The sequence below is a fragment of the Ruditapes philippinarum genome, unplaced genomic scaffold (genome assembly GCF_026571515.1).
Source record: "Ruditapes philippinarum isolate M1 unplaced genomic scaffold, ASM2657151v2 ctg400_1_1_1_1, whole genome shotgun sequence".
NCBI lineage: Eukaryota > Metazoa > Mollusca > Bivalvia > Venerida > Veneridae > Ruditapes > Ruditapes philippinarum.
Window position 1 is genome coordinate 278,213 of NW_026857630.1, and position 21,528 is coordinate 299,740.

Below are 21,528 nucleotides of genomic sequence, written 5' to 3' on the forward strand. Positions count from 1 at the left end.
CCTGTTTGATAGGGGAATAGTGTGAAACGTGTAAGAATGTTCCATATACTGTGAAAAATACAGCGATAACAATAACAAGAGGGCCATGATGGCCCTGAGGTCGCTCACCTGTATATAGGCCCCCGGAGCGGGGCCAGTTTAAACCCCAGGGCTTTTATTTGAGCAAACTTGGAAGGACACCCATTATGAAGATGTTTCATGCTAAACATCTAAGCTCTAGCTCATTGGGCTTTTTAAAAGAAGATTTTTTTTAAGTTTTTACTATACACATATAGTTAAAAACAATGACGCCCTGGGGCCGGGCCAGTTTTGACCCCAGGGCATTTATTTGAACAAACTTTGTAGACACTTATTAGAAGATGTTTCATGCTTAATATCTAAACTCTAGCTATTTGGGTTTTTTCAAAGAAGATTTTAAGTTTTTGCTATACACATATAAAGAAAATCAATGACCCCCAGGGCGGGGCCAATTTTGACCCCAGGTCTTTTATTTGAACAAACTTTGTAGACCCTCACTAAAAGATGTTTCATGCTTAATATCTTAACTCTAGCTATTTGGGTTTTTTCAAAGAAGATTTTTTAAGTTTTTGCAATACACATATAAGGAAAATCAATGACCCCCGGGCCGTGCCAATTTTGACCCCAGGGCTTTTATTTGAACAAACATGGTATACACTTATTAGAACATGTTTGATGCTAAATATCTTAGCTCTAACTCTTTGAGTTCTTTAAAAGAAGATTTTTTTAAGTTTTTACTATATGCATATAGGGAAAATCAATGACCCCCGGGGCGGGGCCAATTTTGACCCCAGGGCTTTTATTTGAACAAAAATCAATGACCCCCTGGGGCGGGGCCAATTTTGACCCCAGGGCTTTTATTTGAACAAACTTGGTAGACATTTATTAGAACATGTTTCATGCTAAATATATTAGCTCTAACTCTTTTGGTTCTTTAAAAGAAGATTTTTTAAGTTTTTACTATATGCATATAGGGAAAATCAATGACACCCTGGGGCGGGGCCAATTTTGACCCAAGGGCTTTTATTTGAACAAACTTGGTAGACACTTATTAGAACATGTTTCATGCTAAATATCTTAGCAATAGCTCTTTGAGTTCTTTAAAAGAAGATTTTTTAAGTTTTTACTATATGCATATAGGGAAAATCAATGACCCCCCGGGGCGGGGCCAATTTTGACCCCAGGGCTTTTATTTGAACAAACTTGGTAGACACTCAATAGAAGATGTTTCATGCCAAATATCTAAGCTCTAGCTCTTATGGTTTTTTAAAAGAAGATATTTAAAGTTTTTTCTTTCGGTTGCCATGGCAACCAGAGTTCTGCATGGAATTAAATTCTTTGAACACTTTTTAAAGGTGACCACCAAAGGAACATTCCTGTGAAGTTTGGATGAAATTGGCTTAGTGGTTTATGAGGAGATGTCATTTAAAGTAAAAGTTTACGGACGGACGCCGGACGGACGGACGCCGGACGAAAAGCGATCACAAAAGCTCACCCTGTCACTTTGTGACAGGTGAGCTAAAAACAAATGAAGTCTAAATAAAGAATCACAGACATTGGATATTTGACAGCAAGTAAACATGTGGGGCTGCTATTTATTGCGGAGTGATAAATAATTTGTTATTCCTAATGCACCACCTAGCCCAAATCTAACAAAATTATCACCAACTAATGGTCCCATAGCAAAAAGTCCCTGTTCCTGGATGCATTGATATGAATAAGGATCAATATCAATAGGATTGTGTTTGCTTTCTATTGGATATTTTGGCATTACACCAATACTTCGACCTCCACTGGGTAAAAAACTGAGATCTGGTCGTGAACCAATAAGAATAGCTACATGTGAAATGTCTAATGAATTTATTTCAACAGAAGAAGCTTGATGAGGTTTAAGTAGAACTTTCTTATCATCTTTGATTTCTAGGACAGAGTGCTTTGACATAGGCTTATAGTATGGATTCTTCTTTGTGCCTTTCATCAACTGATGTACTTCGTGATATTCTGGATACATGTTATGAGGTAGTTTTTTCAGGATTTGAGAAGAATCATTGGCTCCTCTTCTGAATGCATGAAGCACAGGCACTTGGTTTTGCACAGCCATAAGAATGGCGTCTGCTGCACTAAGCCCCGCCCCCACAACCAGCATAGGGTCTGGGCAAGTTTTGAGTTGTTCTTTTTTTATCACAGATTCAAAGTCATGTAGAGAATGACTCACAATCGGTAAATTCTCACCAACCACTCCAAGTTTGTTAGGTATATCAAAAGTTCCAGTTGCTATGACGACAGAGAGACAGGATATGCAGAAGTCTTCTCGATCTACCTCCTCTGTCCCATCACCATGGAAACTGTTTACCAACTTGTAACCTCTGACCTCCCAGAAGTATGGATGTTTTGTCATACTTGGACAGCATGGTTCAGTCTCACCATTTTCACAGTCAACAACCTTCTTATTCCTGTACACTTTTCTAACGGAGGTCACAGTGTAATTGTTATGGAAATTCTTCTTTAAATTCTTTTCTTCAACAAAAGCAGTGTAATAATTACAGACATCTGTTATAGTGGCCCGGTTCATGCAAGGCTCTATCTGATCTTCATGTCTACAAAAAAAATAATATATATTTCAATAAAACTTTAACCCAACAAAAAGCATAAATTTAAAAGTGCCAGCGTTTATTAAAAGTGGTTTTATTTGGGTTTTTGCTCACCCCTATGGTAATTATTCTTGTGCCAAGGGTAGATAAAACATACACACAAGTTGTGTTTGAAACATCAAATATATTTTCTAATGAAGTTTAAAGAAATCTAGGGTATTGTTGCCATGGAGACCTGTGTTATGTATTGATTTCTTTATAAAAATATATAATAAAGAAAGTATATGTTGCTTAAAATCATGCTGGTTGAATAATTAAACAAGAGGGATCAGTGATCACATGTGTCGCCTCATGATGGCCAATTTCATGTTGGGACAAGTTTTGTGACAGACGGACAGACAGACAGACAGTGCACAACTAGACTTGGTACTGATCATTCCTGTAAAGTTTGGATAAAATTGCACCAGTAGTTTATGAGGAGTAGTCCGGACAAGCTTTTGTGTATCTGGCAACACACAGAAAAAAAACCTTTTTATCAAAGGGCCATAACTCGGCCAAAAATCATTCAACCAGAAAACCCTGACATTATGCACAACTAGACTTGGTACTGATCATTCCTGTAAAGTTTGGATGAAATTGCACCAGTAGTTTATGAGGAGTAGTCCTGACAAGTTTTGTGACGGACGGACAGACAGACAGACGGACAGACAGATGACAGAGAAGTGATCCCTATTGTGCCACTACTCCATAGAGGCAACACAAAAAATACAGTATCTGCATCAACTTCCTAACCTACAAACAAAATAGTAACAAGTAAAGAGCCAGGCCAGGCACATCAGTGCAGTCTGACCAGAATTTATACTGTTGGTAAAGGCTCATTTTTCACATTCTGATATTGAAGTCCCTTAAAACTTTGAACAGACTGTTCCAAAATCAAAGCTACGTTAGTTTGTTAGAAAAAAATGAAAAGATACAGATTGGGGGGCTTAAATACAGTTGTTGTAAGGAATCTTACCTTTTCTGTTTAGATTGCCAGTCTTTAAATGGCATGTCAGGTAACTCCATCCAGCTACTCAAACTTAATGTTTGCATACTGCCATCCATTTTCTAGAAATACATTCATTAAAACATGTTAAAATGCAAATATGTGCAAATATGTGAAAAATGTTAATGAAATATGTAAATTTAATATTCAATATTTTTTTTCAAATCTAAACATGCAATAATGTAATAACAATTTTTTGTGATGTCTACCAGGAATATTTTCTATCAAAACAGAAACAAACAGTCATAAACCTGATTTCCCAGACTTGATGAGTTACAGTATGGTGTGTGGTGGTGGTGAGGGGAAAGGAAGGGGAGTTAATAAAATGTAATGTCAACTCTTATATAGCTAGCTGGCAGCAACAGATTCTACCCATGCCACCAAGACCAGACATTTGATCACAGTCTGCACTATGCAGAAACTGGAGAGAATACAATCCTTCACTGTTATTGTCTTCAATACAAATGAGGAACACTATTACTCAAATTATACAGGGATATGAGATTAACACCAAGGCAACATCTGTCAGCCACCAAAAAAACAGTGTTCAAATATATACAAATATACAATACAATACAATTTATTTAAAATTATTTTTCTTTACTTTTCATACATAAAAATATAGTACCTGCCAAGAGCCACCTGGTTTCTCTCTCCCAAGCACCATGTGATTTATCTTATGCTCTGGTTCATGACGCCATTCAAGAAGAGAAAAATTATCTCCCCCTAGATCAGCATCTGGATGACAGAGGGAGTCAAATAGAACAGCCACTGGGTTAGACGATCTTCCCTCTAAACCTTCACACAGTGATTCAAGCTCCTACAAATATATAGTATCAACTTTTATTGATATTTAAATTTAGAATTATCAAAAAGATATACAGTAATTCTTATCACACTGTTTGACACCAGTGAGTTATAGAATTATTGTCATTTAAAATTACATGTATAGCAATGAAGGATAAAGGATAAAGATTTTCTTAATCTGGAGGTGTGTGACTAATTAAATGTATGTCAGGGAATCTTGTAGACAGACAATAGCTCATCTCAAAATAATCTGCTCTGTTCAGTTAAAAAAAATTCTTTTAGTGACTATGGCAACCAAAATTTTGACTTCTTTGAAGAGGATCACTTTACTGCCTGGTGAAGCAATGACAAATCAACCATGATTACCTTGAGCTTGTTGTATTCTTGTTAACAAACCATTAATGTTTTATGATCACAGTATAACCGAGATAAATTCATTTAAATATTTAAACTATTCACTGTTGAAGATATTCAAGCTCGTTAAACAGTTTTTCGTAATACTTTCTTATGCTAATGATCTCCAAATTAAGCAATAATTTTCAACCATTGAAAACTTGTGTCAATATAAATTTACTAACAGCAATAAAAATGTCAAGGTAATAAAGATTTAAGAAAACTGATATGCGGTAAGATTCTTATATTTTGACAACTTCATTTGATTAAAGCTGTAATGTAAACATTGGAAATTATAAATCAAACAAAGAAATTGGGTTTCTATGTAAACATGATTTGGGTAAATCTTGTCAAAACTTAACAAGGAATGCTGGCTGCGTAAGTCAAACTGCCATTGTTTCCATGAGCAAGAAACTTGACACACATTGATTAGTACTAATTGGTGCTAGGAACAAAACTTTGTGTTTGTCTATTAGCTTACTTGTACTTTAATTTTTAAATATTAAAAATTTTAACATTTCGTTTAGAAAAATGCATATTTTAGGTCAATGTTTTTGAAACTCTTTACCTATACAGAAATGTGGGTAATTCTTTGGAAACAAATTTCTTTAATATGTAAAACTTGGGTGACCCAGTTCTTAAATGTGTTCTAGATAGATAATTTGTCGAGTTTATTTTCAAGGACAGTCCTTTTTTTCATTTGACCTAACAGGCAAAAGATTATCAGAAGGATGTTTGTCTTTTTGATAATATTCTATAAATATAATTATTCTCAAAGATAACTTGTTAAATATATAGTGTTATCAGTGACACTGAATTATAGAATTTTGAATGATAAAATTTTCTATGTATATTTCTAAAGTACATTGTACAATTATAACATTACATTTATAACATGAAATAATCAATACTAGCACCATGAAATTAACAATTAATCTGATTGTGACAAGGGAATCTACTTATAAGAAGGGCAGACACAGATTAGCCGGCACATCTGATCATAGTCTGCATTGTTCACTATTCAGTCCGTACTTATCTTGAAATTTTCTCTGAAATATGATGACTGGTTTTGTCCAGATTGAACATTGGACAAGTCCATTTAAGATATTTAGTTGGGTAAGTATAATTATAAGTGACTCTTACATGCTGCATGTCCCCTGACTATCACATGTATGCACATATGCTATATTTCATTAAATTAGAATGTACATATTATAACAATTGTCACTTTTGTGTATATAACATCATATTATACATTTTAATTAAAATATCTAATTAACAGTTGTTTAATTAAATGTTTCAGCCATTGAGAGTGTCATCATCTGTTCATGAATATATAGTTTCTTGTTTGTTACGAAAGTAAGTATACTGCAAGATTACATCTGCTATTTAAAGACATCAGGTGCCCCTCTGTGCTATATTTCAGGCATGAGTGGGCACCTCAGTAGAAACATTGAAGTTCAGTGAGCTAGCTGGCCGGAATCGAACCCACAGCACTGACAGGTGTGGTTTAAGCCATCATCCTTCACCATTCAGCAACAGGACCCCATCAAATTTTTCAAATGATTCATCATATTTTCATGTTGGAAATCATTTTTTGTCCAATAAGATGCAGTTTATAAAAAAAAAATCATAACACATTTACTTTGATAAAATCGGCAAACTATTAATCAGTCTAGTAAATCGACTGTTTATAAAAATAAAATATTATAAAAATAATTAAAAACACTAAATTGGTTTATTTCAAGTTAGTGTTAATAAGTAAGCATTTATAAAATAAAATTGCTTGAACAGCTGCACTGTTCTTGACCAGTTTAACACTCACCAGACCTAAACCCAACTTTTGTTTCAAACAATTGCAAAAAGGCAATCAGAATAAACTCTAGAAATATATGACATGAGTCTTACCTGATCTACAATAGAACCATTCTGACCACATTTCTTTAATTTTTCTGCCAATATCTGGTTTGAATGTGGTTTCCCATTATAATATGGTTTATTTCCAGACAAAAAGTAAGATAAACAAATACCAGACGGCCCATTTCCTGAAAAAATAGATGAAAATACAACCAATTAACAGGAGGAGTTCAGATTACACATTTATATCTATAATACATAAATAGAACATTTTAATATTTAATTGTAATCAATAAATACTTGTTCCTGAGACCCAATGAGGTCATTCTTAGAATTATTGAAAACGTTATCATCAAGTTAACCTTTCCTTTATTTATCTCAGTGATATTGACCTGGACATGTCAAAACCTTGATTGCCACTTCAGATAAAGTTGACATAATTTTCTTCAAGTCATCTCCACATCATAGTCATCCAGAAATAAACATTTAGGTACATGGAGTGGCTATATTATCTTGATTTTGTTTGTTTTTTACTTCAAGGGATTCAAAGGGAGTTATTTTGCCAGGACAGGACTGGCAATATTTTTTAAAGTTGAAAAATTCAAAACATACCTTTCTACAAGTTAGAAAAAAAATTGTATTGTAGACTCTGTTGTAAAAAATAAAGTGATTTTAAATTCAGTCAAGGTATAATACATGTAATGGTTAAATTACCCATTAGCTTTGAATAACTACCATAAGATTTCAAACTGTTGTACTGTAACTAATGTTAAAAGGGCTTTATTAATTATTGATCTATTTCCCACGTACTTTCATTCATTCACTATTTCATTAATCTACTATAGGTGCTCAGCATGGGGCATTATTCAGTACTTTAAATCCAGTATCGTACTATTCTATACTATTTTACCTTTGACCATTTTAAATCTCTTCAATAATAGAAACATGACACTTTTGTGAATGAATGAAAATATTTTAACATCGCAACACTTTAACCTCAATACCAACAAAGCTAATTTATTACGGTAATTTAAGTATCAAAATACATTATCATAGTAAAATATGTAGGTAGGATGACATGGCAGTTTTAACTATAGTTGAATTTTTACTACTAGAATAGTTGAATAACCAATATTTTATGTGCTAATTTGTGTACTAGATTAAAACAAGGACACTCTACTAATTAGAACGCTTTACAAGTCTTTTATCATTTTTACAATGCAAATGGTGTAATACTGTCACTATTTTAGAATTTATTCTATTAATATAAATTTTGGCACTGAAAATAGAACACGTTATACATTATATGAAAGGCTATACATTATAAACGAGACGTTTATTTTGGGTAAACCATATCCACTTACCTATAATCACAACATCGGTACAGAGTTTGCTGTTAGTGCATTGAGATGGCATTTTCAAAATATTAAGCAATATTTTCTTGGTTATAAAAAGGAATTAGGCTGTGAAATTTTCCAATTGTTATTCTTCACAAGGATTGAAACTCTTTTACACCAGTGAGGGTTCTGTATGGAATACCCTTCCTCAGGAAGATTTGGGTACAAGCGTACCACCAGAATACACAATCCTTTTTCTCATGTTTCAATAGTCTCTAGCCACAGCAAACCATCTGTAATAAACAGAAAATGTGATTAGATGCTTAATCAATCAAGTTTAACATAACAACATCAAATATTTAAACTTTCAATCAAACTCCCATACAGTATAATGTAAGTGAAGCCTATAACTGCATATATATTTCATGTCTAATTTCATCAATAGCAACTACTGTTTAAAGGCCCATTATGCCCATAAATGATTTTATTTTTCGAAAGCTTTATAATTTTGGTGTACTTTTATAGTATCCAAAAAGTTACTCATTGGTCAATTACTTGAACTGTTAATAGAAAAAGTTACTCATTGGTCAATTACTTGAACTGTTAATAGCAAATTAGTATTTTCTATGGTAGTCAAAATATTACTTTTTTTACATTTTGCAACTTTTATGAGGATAATTTTTACATTTATCACTAATTTCTTCAGGTAACAAGCATCAGGAGTAACATTCTTATGTAAAAGATTATACATATAAAAATTAAATAGACTATTTATGTAAATGTATAAACATGAGGAAAGAAAAATTAAAATTTGAAATTATTAAATGCTTGAAAATGATTTATATTGATTCAGTAATTTAATCTCAAGTACATGATTGTACATGTATGTTATTTCATTAAAGTCATGACTGTAAAGTTAAAGTTATATGTACATGAAACAAGATTTATAAAACAGCAGACTCAGGGATTAAAGTAATCATTTTTTTATTTATTTATAATATGATTTTAATTCAAATCACTGGTAAAGTGAATATGGTTGATTGTTGATTTATTTAAAAAAAAAAATTAAAATAAGTTCTGTCTGATTTAATATGTTAAAAAAAAGTATATTTCATTTTGTATTGTACGAAATAGCTAAAAGTAAATAGACTTTTAAAATTATTTTTGATCTAATGGAGATATCTGGTTTCAAACTTTATAATAAGCTAAGTTTGTTTGTAAGTGGCAAAAAAATATTAACAAACACTTTTACGTTTCAAGTTACAGAGTAAAATATTAACTATGGAAAACTGTGTATATAGCAGAAGATAATTTAAATGTTATTTTAACATTCAATCCATGTAGTCTAAGTTAAACAGCAAATCACACAAAGATGATTACAACAAATTCAAGAAAATCATAACTTACACATTTATTTCAAATCTTAAAATTTGCAAAAATTAACACTGAAAATTAATACAATCAAGTTTAATCATAACTATTGAAATAAATTTACCTTACAAATCCAAGTCCTCTACTATAGTAAACTAATAATACTTCAAGTACAATCAGCTAACAAATTATATAGATGTATATATTCACTAGCAATGGGCAGACTGAATATTATCTGGAACATAGCTGCAACTATCAACTGACTTAAATACCATACAGCTGTCCCAATTCTTGACTTTTTTTTAATATGAAGGCCAAGTATATGTAAATATTGGTTAAGTATGGTAGCTAAGTTATTTTGGACAGCGTGATATGTGAATGTGAAATAGATTATCCGTGTTAAACTGACCGTATCACCAAGGTCAATGTTGAAGTTATTTTTCTCATTAAATAAATGTCTAAATTTGTACTGGCCAATTTAATCTTAACCTTTTACCTGCTCAATTTGCATAATGGATTTGTCCGACTGGTGATATAAAATTTGGAACAGTTCATTCAAAGTTGAAGGATTCAATATCAAAATACAAAGGCTGGTCTGATTCTAATCACAAAGGCTAATTTGCAATAAAGAAAAAAAATTAATATACTTAATTTTCAATTCCTACAGTACAAGCTTTAATAAAAGATGTGGGCTTATAATGGTTACTAAAGGAATTTAAACATAGCTATTAAAAGGATGTTTTAGCTGCATCCATGACTATTTCATGATATTTTTTTTTCAAAGCAAGTTGGAACTTATCATATCTTAAGAAGAATTTCTTGCAATTTTTATTTCACTGAAAATAAAAATAAAATCATTAAAATAGTTTACCTGTGTATTTAATTTGAATCAAATGGTTTTATAAGAATTATAATTCTGTATAATTTCTGTAAACTTTTATGGGGATTCTATGATTACCTCAAATATGAACAACTGTTATACATTAATTGTTTAACAGACTTTTGTTTTCAAATGTTTGATATAAATGCCTGTGAAATGTAAAATCAATGATGCTGTATTTGATGAATATTTTTTTTCATATTATAAAATATCATTTATTTCATCACAGCAAAATATTTTATATATGAGATAAAGTTTCATTTAAATTAAACTAAAGTTTCCTTATACTAAAGAAACTAGAACTGCCACTATCCTGGCGTGAATACCCCCGCATACCACTTTGTCAGAATCAACAGTGGCCATTTAGAGCTCAAGGACAACCTCCCTGCCAAATCTGAGGTTACTAAGCCAGTGCATTGCTAAGTTATGTATTCTACATGCTTCAAATGTGAAAATGTCAAAATCAATACATTGCAGACAAGACATTCTTTAGCAATTGAGAAGAAAAGTTGTTTATTTGTCAAGGTCCGGTGACCTTGACCTTTGACCCAGTGACCACAAAAATCAATAGGGGTCACCTTATAGTCATGATCAACATCCATGCCAAATATGAAGACTGTGGGTCAAAGGAATCTTAAGTTAATGGGTGGACAAACTTTTTGAAGTCAAAGTCCCTATGAACTTGACTTTTGATCCAGTGACCACAAACTTTTTGAAGTCAAAGTCCCTGTGACCTTGACCTTTGACCTGGTGACCTCAAAATCAATAGGGGTCATCTACTAATCATGACTAACCTCCATGCCAAATATGAAGACTGTGGGTCAAAGGAATCTTAATATATAGGTAGGACAAGCTTTTTGAAGTCAAGGCCCCTGTGACCTTGACCTTTGACCTGGTGACCTCAAAGTCAATAGGGGTCATCTACTAATCATGACTAACCTCCATGCCAAATATGAAGACTGTGGGTCAAAGCAATCTTAAGTTATTGGGCGGACAAGCTTTTTGAAGTCAAGGCCCCTGTGACCTTGACCTTTGACCTGGTGACCTCAAAGTCAATAGGGGTCATCTACTAATCATGACTAACCTCCATGCCAAATATGAAGACTGTGGGTCAAAGGAATCTAAAGTTATTGGGCGGACAAGCTTTTTGAAGTCAAGGCCCCTGTGACCTTGACCTTTGACCAGGTGACCTCAAAATCAATAGGGGTCATCTACTAATCATGACTAACCTCAATGCCAAATATGAAGACTGTGGGTCAAAGGAATCTTAAGTTATTTGGCGGACAAGCTTTTTGAAGTCAAGGCCCCTGTGACCTTGACCTTTGACCTTGTGACCTCAAAATCAATAGGGGTCATCTACTAATCATGACTAACCTCCATGCCAAATATGACGACTGTGGGTCAAAGGAATTTTAAGTTATTGGGCGGACAAGCTTTTTGAAGTCAAGGCCCCTGTGACCTTGACCTTTGACCTAGTGACCTCAAAATCAATAAGGGTCATCTACTAATCATGACTAACCTCCATGCCAAATATGAAGACTAAGGGTCAAAGGAATCTTAAGTTATTGGGCGGACAAGAAAAAACCGACGGACAGCTGGATGGACGGACAAGCTGATTCCAGTATACCCCCCTTACAACTTTGTTGTGCGGGGGTATAATTATGTTTGCATCAACTCATATGGCTAGTGATCATTAGATTACTAGTCTGACGCATTTACTACTACGCTCAGTGCATAAGCACTTAAAATAAATTTCAATGAATGTGCAAATTTTTAAACCCATCTATATAACATAGACAATCAAGGCTTCTTAGTTCTTCACACTTTTATCAAGGTCTCTTTACTACCATGAATATATATCAATGATGAAATACCATAAAATCACGTAACATCCTAAAGACCTTTCTCTATAGTGTTACATCAAACATTTATGTAAAGTTTGTTTTTTTAACCTTTTTGCTAATTTTGAGGCTTGTCCCAACATTTATATATATGGTTATCAATATGTCAAATAAGTCAAACAAGCAGCTCTTATCTAACTCAAATCTTGCATTGATCCAAAACATTCCACTCTCAATACAAAGTACTGATCAGCAATATTTGAACATTTTCATTGTGCAGCACATTAAAAACATTAAATTAAAAGCATTTCCTAAACATAATATATATACAAATGAAAATGACAGAAGTTTTAAATATGGGATCAAAATGACTCGGCAAAAATGACAAATATAAGATGTTGTGTGAATTCTATGTAATGACATTGCAATAAATTCCAGACATAAAAATAGGGTGTTTTAAAATGTCACTCTCATGTTCAGTTTCATTTTTTACATAAAATTATATGCACTTTACTTCTCATAAAATAAAATATTTTTTATAAGTCTATGGTTGAAAAGAGGCAAATATTAATATGCTACTAGGTCAAAGTGTCTAGTATCTAAATGTTGGCATAATTATGTGAAATAAAATAAACTAATTATCAAATTAGGAACTTGCATTATGCACTAAGAAGTTTGCATTATGCACTAAGAAGTTTAAGACCAACACCAGCAAGGAAACGTGACACAGGGAGAACATCATTCTGATCAATTACGGTATATATGTTGTAGGAAAATAACATGGCTGATGCCTGAACAGTTTTGCAATGACTTGCATGTTTTCAAAAAAATTTCAAACAGGATTATTTGCATCAATGTACAATAATTTTATTTTCACATTTTTTTGTTGTTCAGGCCATCCTTAAAAAAATGTTTGTTTGCAGTAACGCGACCGACTCACAAAATTTGCCCCTACTCAAAATTTTTTTTCATGGTCTGGATAAAAAATTATTATTTTTTGAATCAGAAAATTATGCCTTGTGCTTTGTTTTCGTTCTTTTAAAGGTTAATAGAAGAAATAAAATGTAGGTCTTATTAAATTAGAATTCAGTTATCAATTTATCAATTGTTACCAGATTATCAAAGCATATTTTGTCCAGCATTTTGAAATTCCATGTTTATTTGGGAGTACAGTTCAATAAAAAAAAAAAAAAATCGACCTACCTACCCACCTTGAAAATTTTGGGTCGGGTTACTGTAAACAAACATTTTTTTAAGGATGGCCTCATTTACACCATAAAACTGTATCACGCTTGCAATTACTGTCCTTATTTAGTTATACGGCTATTTTAATTGACACATGGAAATATCCCAAAACATTTGACATCAAATAGTTAATTTTAAGTTAAATATGCTACAAATACATTTTGTGAGGGGCATTTTTTAAAGTTGTTCATTGTATTTAATATTCCTGTGCCGGCTTTAACAGCTACCAAGTAATCCTTTATTTTATATCTTACCATACTAGATAGTTTTTGCCACTTTGTACATCATTATGTACCAAACAATTTAAGAAATAAAACTTATAGAATTCATTTAAATAGCATGATCTTAGAATATGATAACAAAAACAATTTTAGTGAAATAAAATTGACAGGAAAATGACATAACTGCGTAGTGAATGCCTTTAATGAATTGTGATAAATCTGTACAGAATTTTACACATTGGTTGGTACAGAATTATACACATTGGTTGGTACAGAATTTTACACATTGGTTGGTACAGAATTATACACATTGGTACATCTAAATTTTACCTCGCTATTGAGCAGGTAATGGTTATTAATAAACCTTCACCTGTTGGAACCAAGTATTTAGCTTTTGCCACAGTAAAGAGCCATTCCAGTCTGCACATATGTGTGGACTAACCCGGCTATATGTCAGTAGTCAGATCAATTTTTGTATTTTGATAAAAAATTCCCTTAAATTTAAATTAGACTGTTCCAAATTTAAAGTTGGGCAAATAATTTACACAACTTCAGCAGGTAAAAGGGTATAAAGCTATATCTGTTGAAATATTTTCATAAAATTTATCAACATTAAAATTACCATATTATGTTGTTGCTATAATCTTGTGATCTTGTGAAAAAGTTATAACATAGAATGTTTCTATAATTTAACACACATGAATATTGTATGTAAACAGAATAAACTGTTCTAGAATATTTCAAGTAGAGGTTTAACTGTTCATCAATAATTATTGTTCAGCATTGGTATCATGAATTTATCATTATGCCATTAACTATGAAGAAAACCTACAAACATATCTCTTTCATACAGGTTTTTTGGAAATAAAAATGTACATAGTATTTGTTTTCTAAATTCAAACAATAATTTGTAAACTACAGGCATCTGATCAGATATATAGCTTTAAATACTTTAAGGTTAAAATTAAAATAACTTTATTATAGTTGATTATTATTATTATTGTTGTTGTTAGAGCAGTTTTTGATAATTTCCCTAGAACATGTACTGAAATTTGACCTATTGCTACGATTTATGTAGGCAGAGTTCTAGATCATCAATAGCCTATATATAGAATACATAGTTATAAAATATCCAATATGTAGAGTGTTTTAGAACATGTATATGTGTAGAATTAAATGTATGAGTATAAAAGAGATAGCAGTATCTGATTGCATATAGCTATGAGATATTTGATTAAATTATTATGTAAATAAAGGGAAATATATATACATGTATACACATATGACTAAACTAATTATTTATATATATATAAATTGTCAAAGATAAATGTATATAAATGTAATATATGATCAATTTTAGTTAATGAAAACAAATTTCTTGACTTTTTATTGGCTCAGCACTCTGTATATAAACCCATACATCTAAATCATTATTTATAAAAATTGTCCAGTTAGCTAAGTTAGTTAAGGTGGGGCGTTGGACTGTGAATCGGGTGCCCCAGGTTCGATTCCAGCTAGGACATTGCAGGTCACTTTTGTTGTGACTTCTCATGAAATCCTTTCTATGGTCATTCACACTGTACCTCTGCTCTGGCATGTACAGAAGTTATCATTTCCTTGCGAAAGTGAAGGCAACTAGTAAACTGCTTGACAGCATGCCCAGGAACATGCCCAGGTGGTTGATCTGTGCTCTGGTAAATTCAATGTAGCTTACTACCCTGATTCGGAGTGAAAACTATCAACACTACCATCTCATAATTTATAGGGTAATTTTAAGCAGAAGTACTTTTTCGGTATTGTGGTTTAAATTTTATATGTGATACATTTTATTATGATTCCAAGTCATGAAATAGATTTACATTTGTAGAATCTATCAAACAAACTCTTATTACTTTGCTAACTGATTATCTTGCATTATTATACATGTGTTTGTATTTTGTTTCTACAAAGACAGCCATTAAAACACACAATTATATCTAAATGTTATGATTCTGATTTATGTACAAACTGATAAAAGGGTGATTTCAGATACTAAGCAAAATCTTTAAGTGCATCAAATCATTTGACTTTAATTTAACATAAATATATAGGACTTGTTTCCCGAAATATTGTATATAAAACCGTAAGTTCTGTTCAGTAGTTTTTGGAGCGTATACCCTGTATAACAAAATATGATTTTGTTAATTTTCACACCATTATATCATCATATTATTGCAAAGTCCTTGTAACCAATACATTATGAAAACTGTTATTTTGATACTTTATAACATATTTTTGTTAAACCAGATTATTATATCAGATAAAAGTGCATAATATGATATAATATTTAATAGTTGGTTATTAAGATTAAAATATTACATTTTTAATTCTTAAACTCTTACATAACACAATACCTCGTCAGGATTAAATTACATTTTGATATTAAAATTGGTCTAGTCTACTTAAAAGTCATTTAAATAATAATGTATCATATAAAGTATTAAATTATGTAATCACACCAGTATATCACAGTCCCAGAAACATGTTCTAAATTTTACAAGTGTATTACAATTTTCAGAAAATGCGGCTATACCTTAGTCTATCATAAAGTGGTTTAAATTCACCTACAACTCAATTTTCATCTCAAGATAACAGTCAACAACAAATGTTTGATTAACTTAAAATATGTCAAGAACTTAATTTATTTGAACTGTTATTCAAATATAAATTTAATTTAAAAAAATTAGTTCAAAAGCTTATTTTTTTCAAACATTGGTAAATATTTGTAATAGATAGAATTCTGGGTTATTTTTCAGTATATTTTTAAAATATAGCCATTACTTCCAAATTAAATTGCAACCTTGATTAAAATGGTAATTAGCATGACCATAAATCAGTGTAACATACACAAAGTGTAACTATGACTGATCTCAGTCTGGACATTACTATAACTGTCAATCAAGAGTCTGATAGAACAAAACTTAAAAGTTGCATTACTCTATAGTAAACCTCTATGCAGTGTAAGAAATTAGGATTTAAATCCACTAGGCCGGTCGGACTACCAGATTGGAATATTCACTAGCCCAAAAGACATTTCACTAGCACGATTCATTTGTTCAAAACAGTTGTTTATAGTGCCTCTGAAAATTAAGTAGTCTGGTCGGGCTTGTTACTGTAAAAAGTTGGTAGCCCGAGGAGAAAATTTAGTTGTCAGGGGCTATCAGACTACTGCTAATTTCGAACACTGTCTATGAAATTTTTAAATGTAAGCAATAAAGCATAGATCTCTCTTCAATAAACCAGATTTTACATATAAAATACTTTCAACATCTCAAGTTGTAGGTTCATGATTTATCATTAAGAGGGCAAAAAAAGTATAAGTAGAATTTCCACTTTAAATCATTTATTCAAAAGGTTCGAGGCATATCAATTCACCATTTGAAATCAATGGATATCTGCTTTGAAAATCAATGTCCAGATGACACCATATATATCAACCACACTTTTATTTACCAATTTGAAATTAAATGGGCCCAAGAAATAGTTCGGAATTTTCGGATCTAAATGGATTTATACAAAGAAAGTTAGGTGTCAATATATCCATTTCAACAAATTTATAATACCCCAATCCTGTATTTTTCAATAAACTGCTAATGGTTAATTCTATACAAGTTAATATCTGAATTGGCTAAAATCAAAAGTCAATTCAACTTTTTAAAATATCCTCAAAAGAAGTTAAAGTTAGCCTGAAAATTCCACAACTAAAATTTTATGACATAACCATAACCTTGTTATGTTAAAATAACCATGCATACAAATTTGAGATGAAACAGCCATGAGAGGTTAACAAAACCCTGCCAATTGTGATGTTACCACAACCATAAAACCCTGTGATGTTACCACAACTTTGCGACATTACCATAAACTGGTAGTATTACCACACCCTTGTACCATTACCAAACATTTGAGAAGTTACTTCAATCATAATAGAGATTACTAAAACCCTTTGATGTTACCAAAACTCTGTGATGTTACCACAACCATATAATTATGATGGTCTGTTACCAAAACCTAGTTATACTATCAAAGTATGGGCTAATTATTGTTATCAAAACCCTGTGGAGTTACCACAACCCTGTGATTTTATCTTAACTCTCAGGGTCTGTTATGTTACCACAAACTTGTGAGGTAACCAAAGCCCTGGTATATTATCACAACCAGTTTGTGCCCTGTCATGCTATCACAACCAGTTTGTAGGGTAACTAAACCAATTATATTATCACAACCAATTTGTTGGGTAACCAGTGCCATGTTATATTATCACAGCCAGTTTGTTAGGTAGCCAAAGTCCAATTATATTATCACAACCAGTTTGTGAGGTAACCAAAAAACAGCCAGTTTGTGGGGAAATTAAACCCCTGTTATATTATCACAACCAGTTTGTGGGGTAACTTAAGCACTGTTATATTATCACAACCAGTTTGTTAGGTAGCCAAAGTCCAATTATATTATCACCAGTTTGTAAGGTAACCAAAAAAACAACCAGTTTGTGGGGTAATTAAACCCCTGTTATATTATCACACCCAGTTTGTGAGGTAACTTAAGCCCTGTTATATTATCACAACCAGTTTGTAGGGTAACTTAAGCCCTATTATATTATCAAAACCAGTTTGTGGGGTAACCAATGCCCTGTTATATTATCACAACCAGTTTGTGGGGTAACCAAACCCTGTCAGTTTGTGGGGTAAAATCAGAACTATGTGATGTAAGACCAAGACTGTATAATATTACTGAAGTGGTAATCTTGCAAAAATAAAATTCAAAGTCCTGTGTTAAAGTAAATAAAATTCAAAGCCCTGTGTTAAAGCTATCTTGAAACAGATGCCATTACTTTGGCGAGAGTGTAAACTCTTTCAGCCCATTTAATCACCAAAACATTGTACTATGTATCATGAATCAGCAAAACTTTCAAATATGGCTGAAAACAGCTTCATCATTATGACATAGCAATCTAACAAGGACAACCTTAAATATTTTTAAAACTATTTTAAATATTTCAAGCATGATTTATTGAATTACATTAAGTGAATTTTCAATGAATGTCATATTTTGATGAATATTTTAAAGTTTTACAGAAATTACTTTTGAAAAAAAAATCCACCCACCATTTTAAAATAAAGATGCAAATATTTTAATATCATATTAGAGAATCTTAATTATACTTTACTGATAAAGGAAAACTCAGTGAGCATCTTCCTTATTTCAGCCATTGATCAAAAAGCACTTGTCTTGGGAAGTTACTAGTATCCTACAGCAATAATCTTTTCGAAATTTAAATAGTTTAAATTAAGCCCACAGCAGAATAGGTAAAATAACAGTTTTAGCCACTAAACCTCCTAGACAATCTTAAAAAGAAATAATGCAATATAAATAGCCAGCAACTGAATTAATGTCATAATAGTCTGTTTTTATTAATATCAAACCATTCAAGTTAAACAATGATGCTTAACTGAACCACTACAATAGCACTATTTGTACATTTCAACTTAATACATGTGTATATTGTTTTAAAATAATGTATGCTTGTCAATCTATACTATATGTATACTTTAATCATGTAAATCCTAGTCAACAATTTCCATAGGCAATATTTGATACTTAAAGATTAATTATAAAAATAAATTTTTTCAAAATAGAAATAGATGGATAAAAAAAATAATTTTTTAAACAAATTTTTCCACAATTACCTGTAATAAGCAATATTAAGTTTTTGCAGGGAAAAAAATGTTGTGACAGCTCTTGACAAATCATTTCAAATGCTCTGATAAATACTTTTTACTTACTCTTTAATACGTACTGTAAAGCTGACAATATTAAATTAACATATTACCGATAACATATCCAATGAATTCATTGGCAAAAGAACAATCTTTTTTCAAACATTAAATTTTAGCACAATTTTTCAAGATTAAAGACATAGTATATATACGATATGTTATAATATATGAATATGACTAGCTTCTACTGTTTTGATATAACATCTGCTTTAAAGATATTTTTAACTTATTTGAAACTGGATATTTATCATATTGCTTCCCTGTACAGTATATTATAATTCCTGTACTTAGTATGATGTAACATACATGTAATGTTCAGTTTCATGTATTGTATACTGTATACCAACATTAACTACCTTTTTATTTTCAAGTGGCAAGTATATTTATCTTCACTAAATTAAGCCTTTTTCACTATAACTTCTTCAGTTTAGCTGAATTACAAAGGCTGTACTGTACTGTATTAGTGTACAGTATGTTATAAAATCTGGTTGTTTTTGGTGTCTTTCAATAATTCAGTTGGCTTGTAAGAAGGCTCAAATTAATCAGTTTACTGTAAACGTGTTACGCAACCTCATCATTCTTTACATTTCCATATCATTTATTGGTTAATCTATTTATCGTTCGAACTCTGTACAGTAGAAATAAAATATTTGGTCACGATTCAAGAAATTGTACTGATACATAGCTTCATACATACCCGGGCTCCACTGCAAATTTATACCGTGAACCGGCATGTGTACATCAAGGTGAAGGTCTCTGTCATCATAGTATACGGATTCCTATTGGGCGAGACACCGAATCAGCGATTAGAAACTAGGTCACACGAGATAATGATACAGCATACTGCCGATTAACATAAACAGCATACGTCAGAATGTTCACGTGTTCCACAAGCGTTATTTTGGTCCCTATTTTTTTACTCTGCAACTGATTTAGCAATTTTATTTACTAAAAAATATTGATAGATCTACTGTATGTCCTAAAAAGGTGCCATATAAGAAAAATTATAATTCGTGTTTCACATAATTATTAAATAAGGTAGGCCTACATATATACTGTACTGTATATTTAATATTTAAATTATAATTTATTATCTAACCAAGAACTTTCAAAAAATCTATCATAATGGATCTAACCTGGGACATAAACCTTGGTGTCACCCAGATTTAACTCATGAAACTTGCCTAAATTAGGAAACAATTCTTTTTCCAAAGTGCTTTGAGGGAAACTAGATGGCTAGATCTAATTTGATGGAAGACAAAGGTACGTACTGTATATAACTAACCAGGACCATTTTTTGCAAATATATATCCGATAGGAAAGTGGATACTAGTTGTGTTTATATTAGCACAGATTTTATAAAATTGGTTATTATGTTTGTATAGTATGAATCAGTTGTATAGATGAGACTTTATAATATATTCAACTTACTGAAATAGGAAAGTGAAAAATTGAAATAACTGAAGTAAAACTGATTTTGCTGCTATGTAACTATATAAGCCACCATCCTATACCATTCCCATTTTATTGGCCAATTCATCCTTACAACTTATATTTTATTCAGACAATGTGCGTGCTGGGCCTCATATGATTTACAAATTTAACTTCTCCGGACAAACCATCTCACACATGCACACTTTGATAAATATATTTCCATGTCTAACACCAGAAATTGTTGATCTTTATTTATTTAAATTATCAAGGTGTTTGATTATGTCCTTTACAGGCATAAACAGCCATTCAAAAAATTGACCATACAAAACATATAAGGCTCTAATACCACTTGTGTTTCAAAATCAGTTATTTTAGGACATAATAAAGTGACATGTCTGTTCTCTATTTATTATGTTACTTTATACTGTAAATTAAAGAATAAATTTATTAAACATGAAATATTTGTATTGACCTCTAAGCCAGTGTATGCATGAGATAGACATATGACGCATTTCTAGCTTTACTGGTGGAGGAAGACCTCAATCAGATGCTCTTTCCTGCATTATTTTAGGCACAAGCAGGCGCTGGAGTGGAACCACTACGGTTTTAAGCTTCCTCACATGAAAAAATAAAATGTCCCTTGCAGGATTTGAACCTACAGCAGTTAGGGGC

General features: G+C 31.7%; 1 protein-coding gene across 3 annotated transcripts; it reads right to left on the minus strand.

The window, feature by feature from the left end:
• Window positions 1-190: 190 nt before the first annotated feature.
• On the minus strand, window positions 191-20,259 carry LOC132750408 (oxidative stress-induced growth inhibitor 2-like). Of its 3 annotated transcripts, none has more exons than XM_060740376.1 (6): window positions 20,120-20,259; window positions 8,076-8,341; window positions 6,763-6,899; window positions 4,283-4,474; window positions 3,625-3,716; window positions 191-2,615 (listed from the first exon to the last, which is right to left on the minus strand). In XM_060740376.1, exons 2-6 carry the CDS (start codon window positions 8,125-8,127, stop codon window positions 1,610-1,612), a joined length of 1,479 nt encoding a protein of 492 aa, XP_060596359.1. In that variant the 5' UTR covers window positions 8,128-8,341; window positions 20,120-20,259; the 3' UTR covers window positions 191-1,609. The 3 variants fall into 3 exon arrangements, with proteins under 3 accessions (XP_060596359.1, XP_060596360.1, XP_060596358.1); XM_060740377.1 differs by lacking the exon at window positions 20,120-20,259 and adding an exon at window positions 19,476-19,498; XM_060740375.1 differs by lacking the exon at window positions 20,120-20,259 and adding an exon at window positions 9,544-9,724.
• Window positions 20,260-21,528: the final 1,269 nt, after the last annotated feature.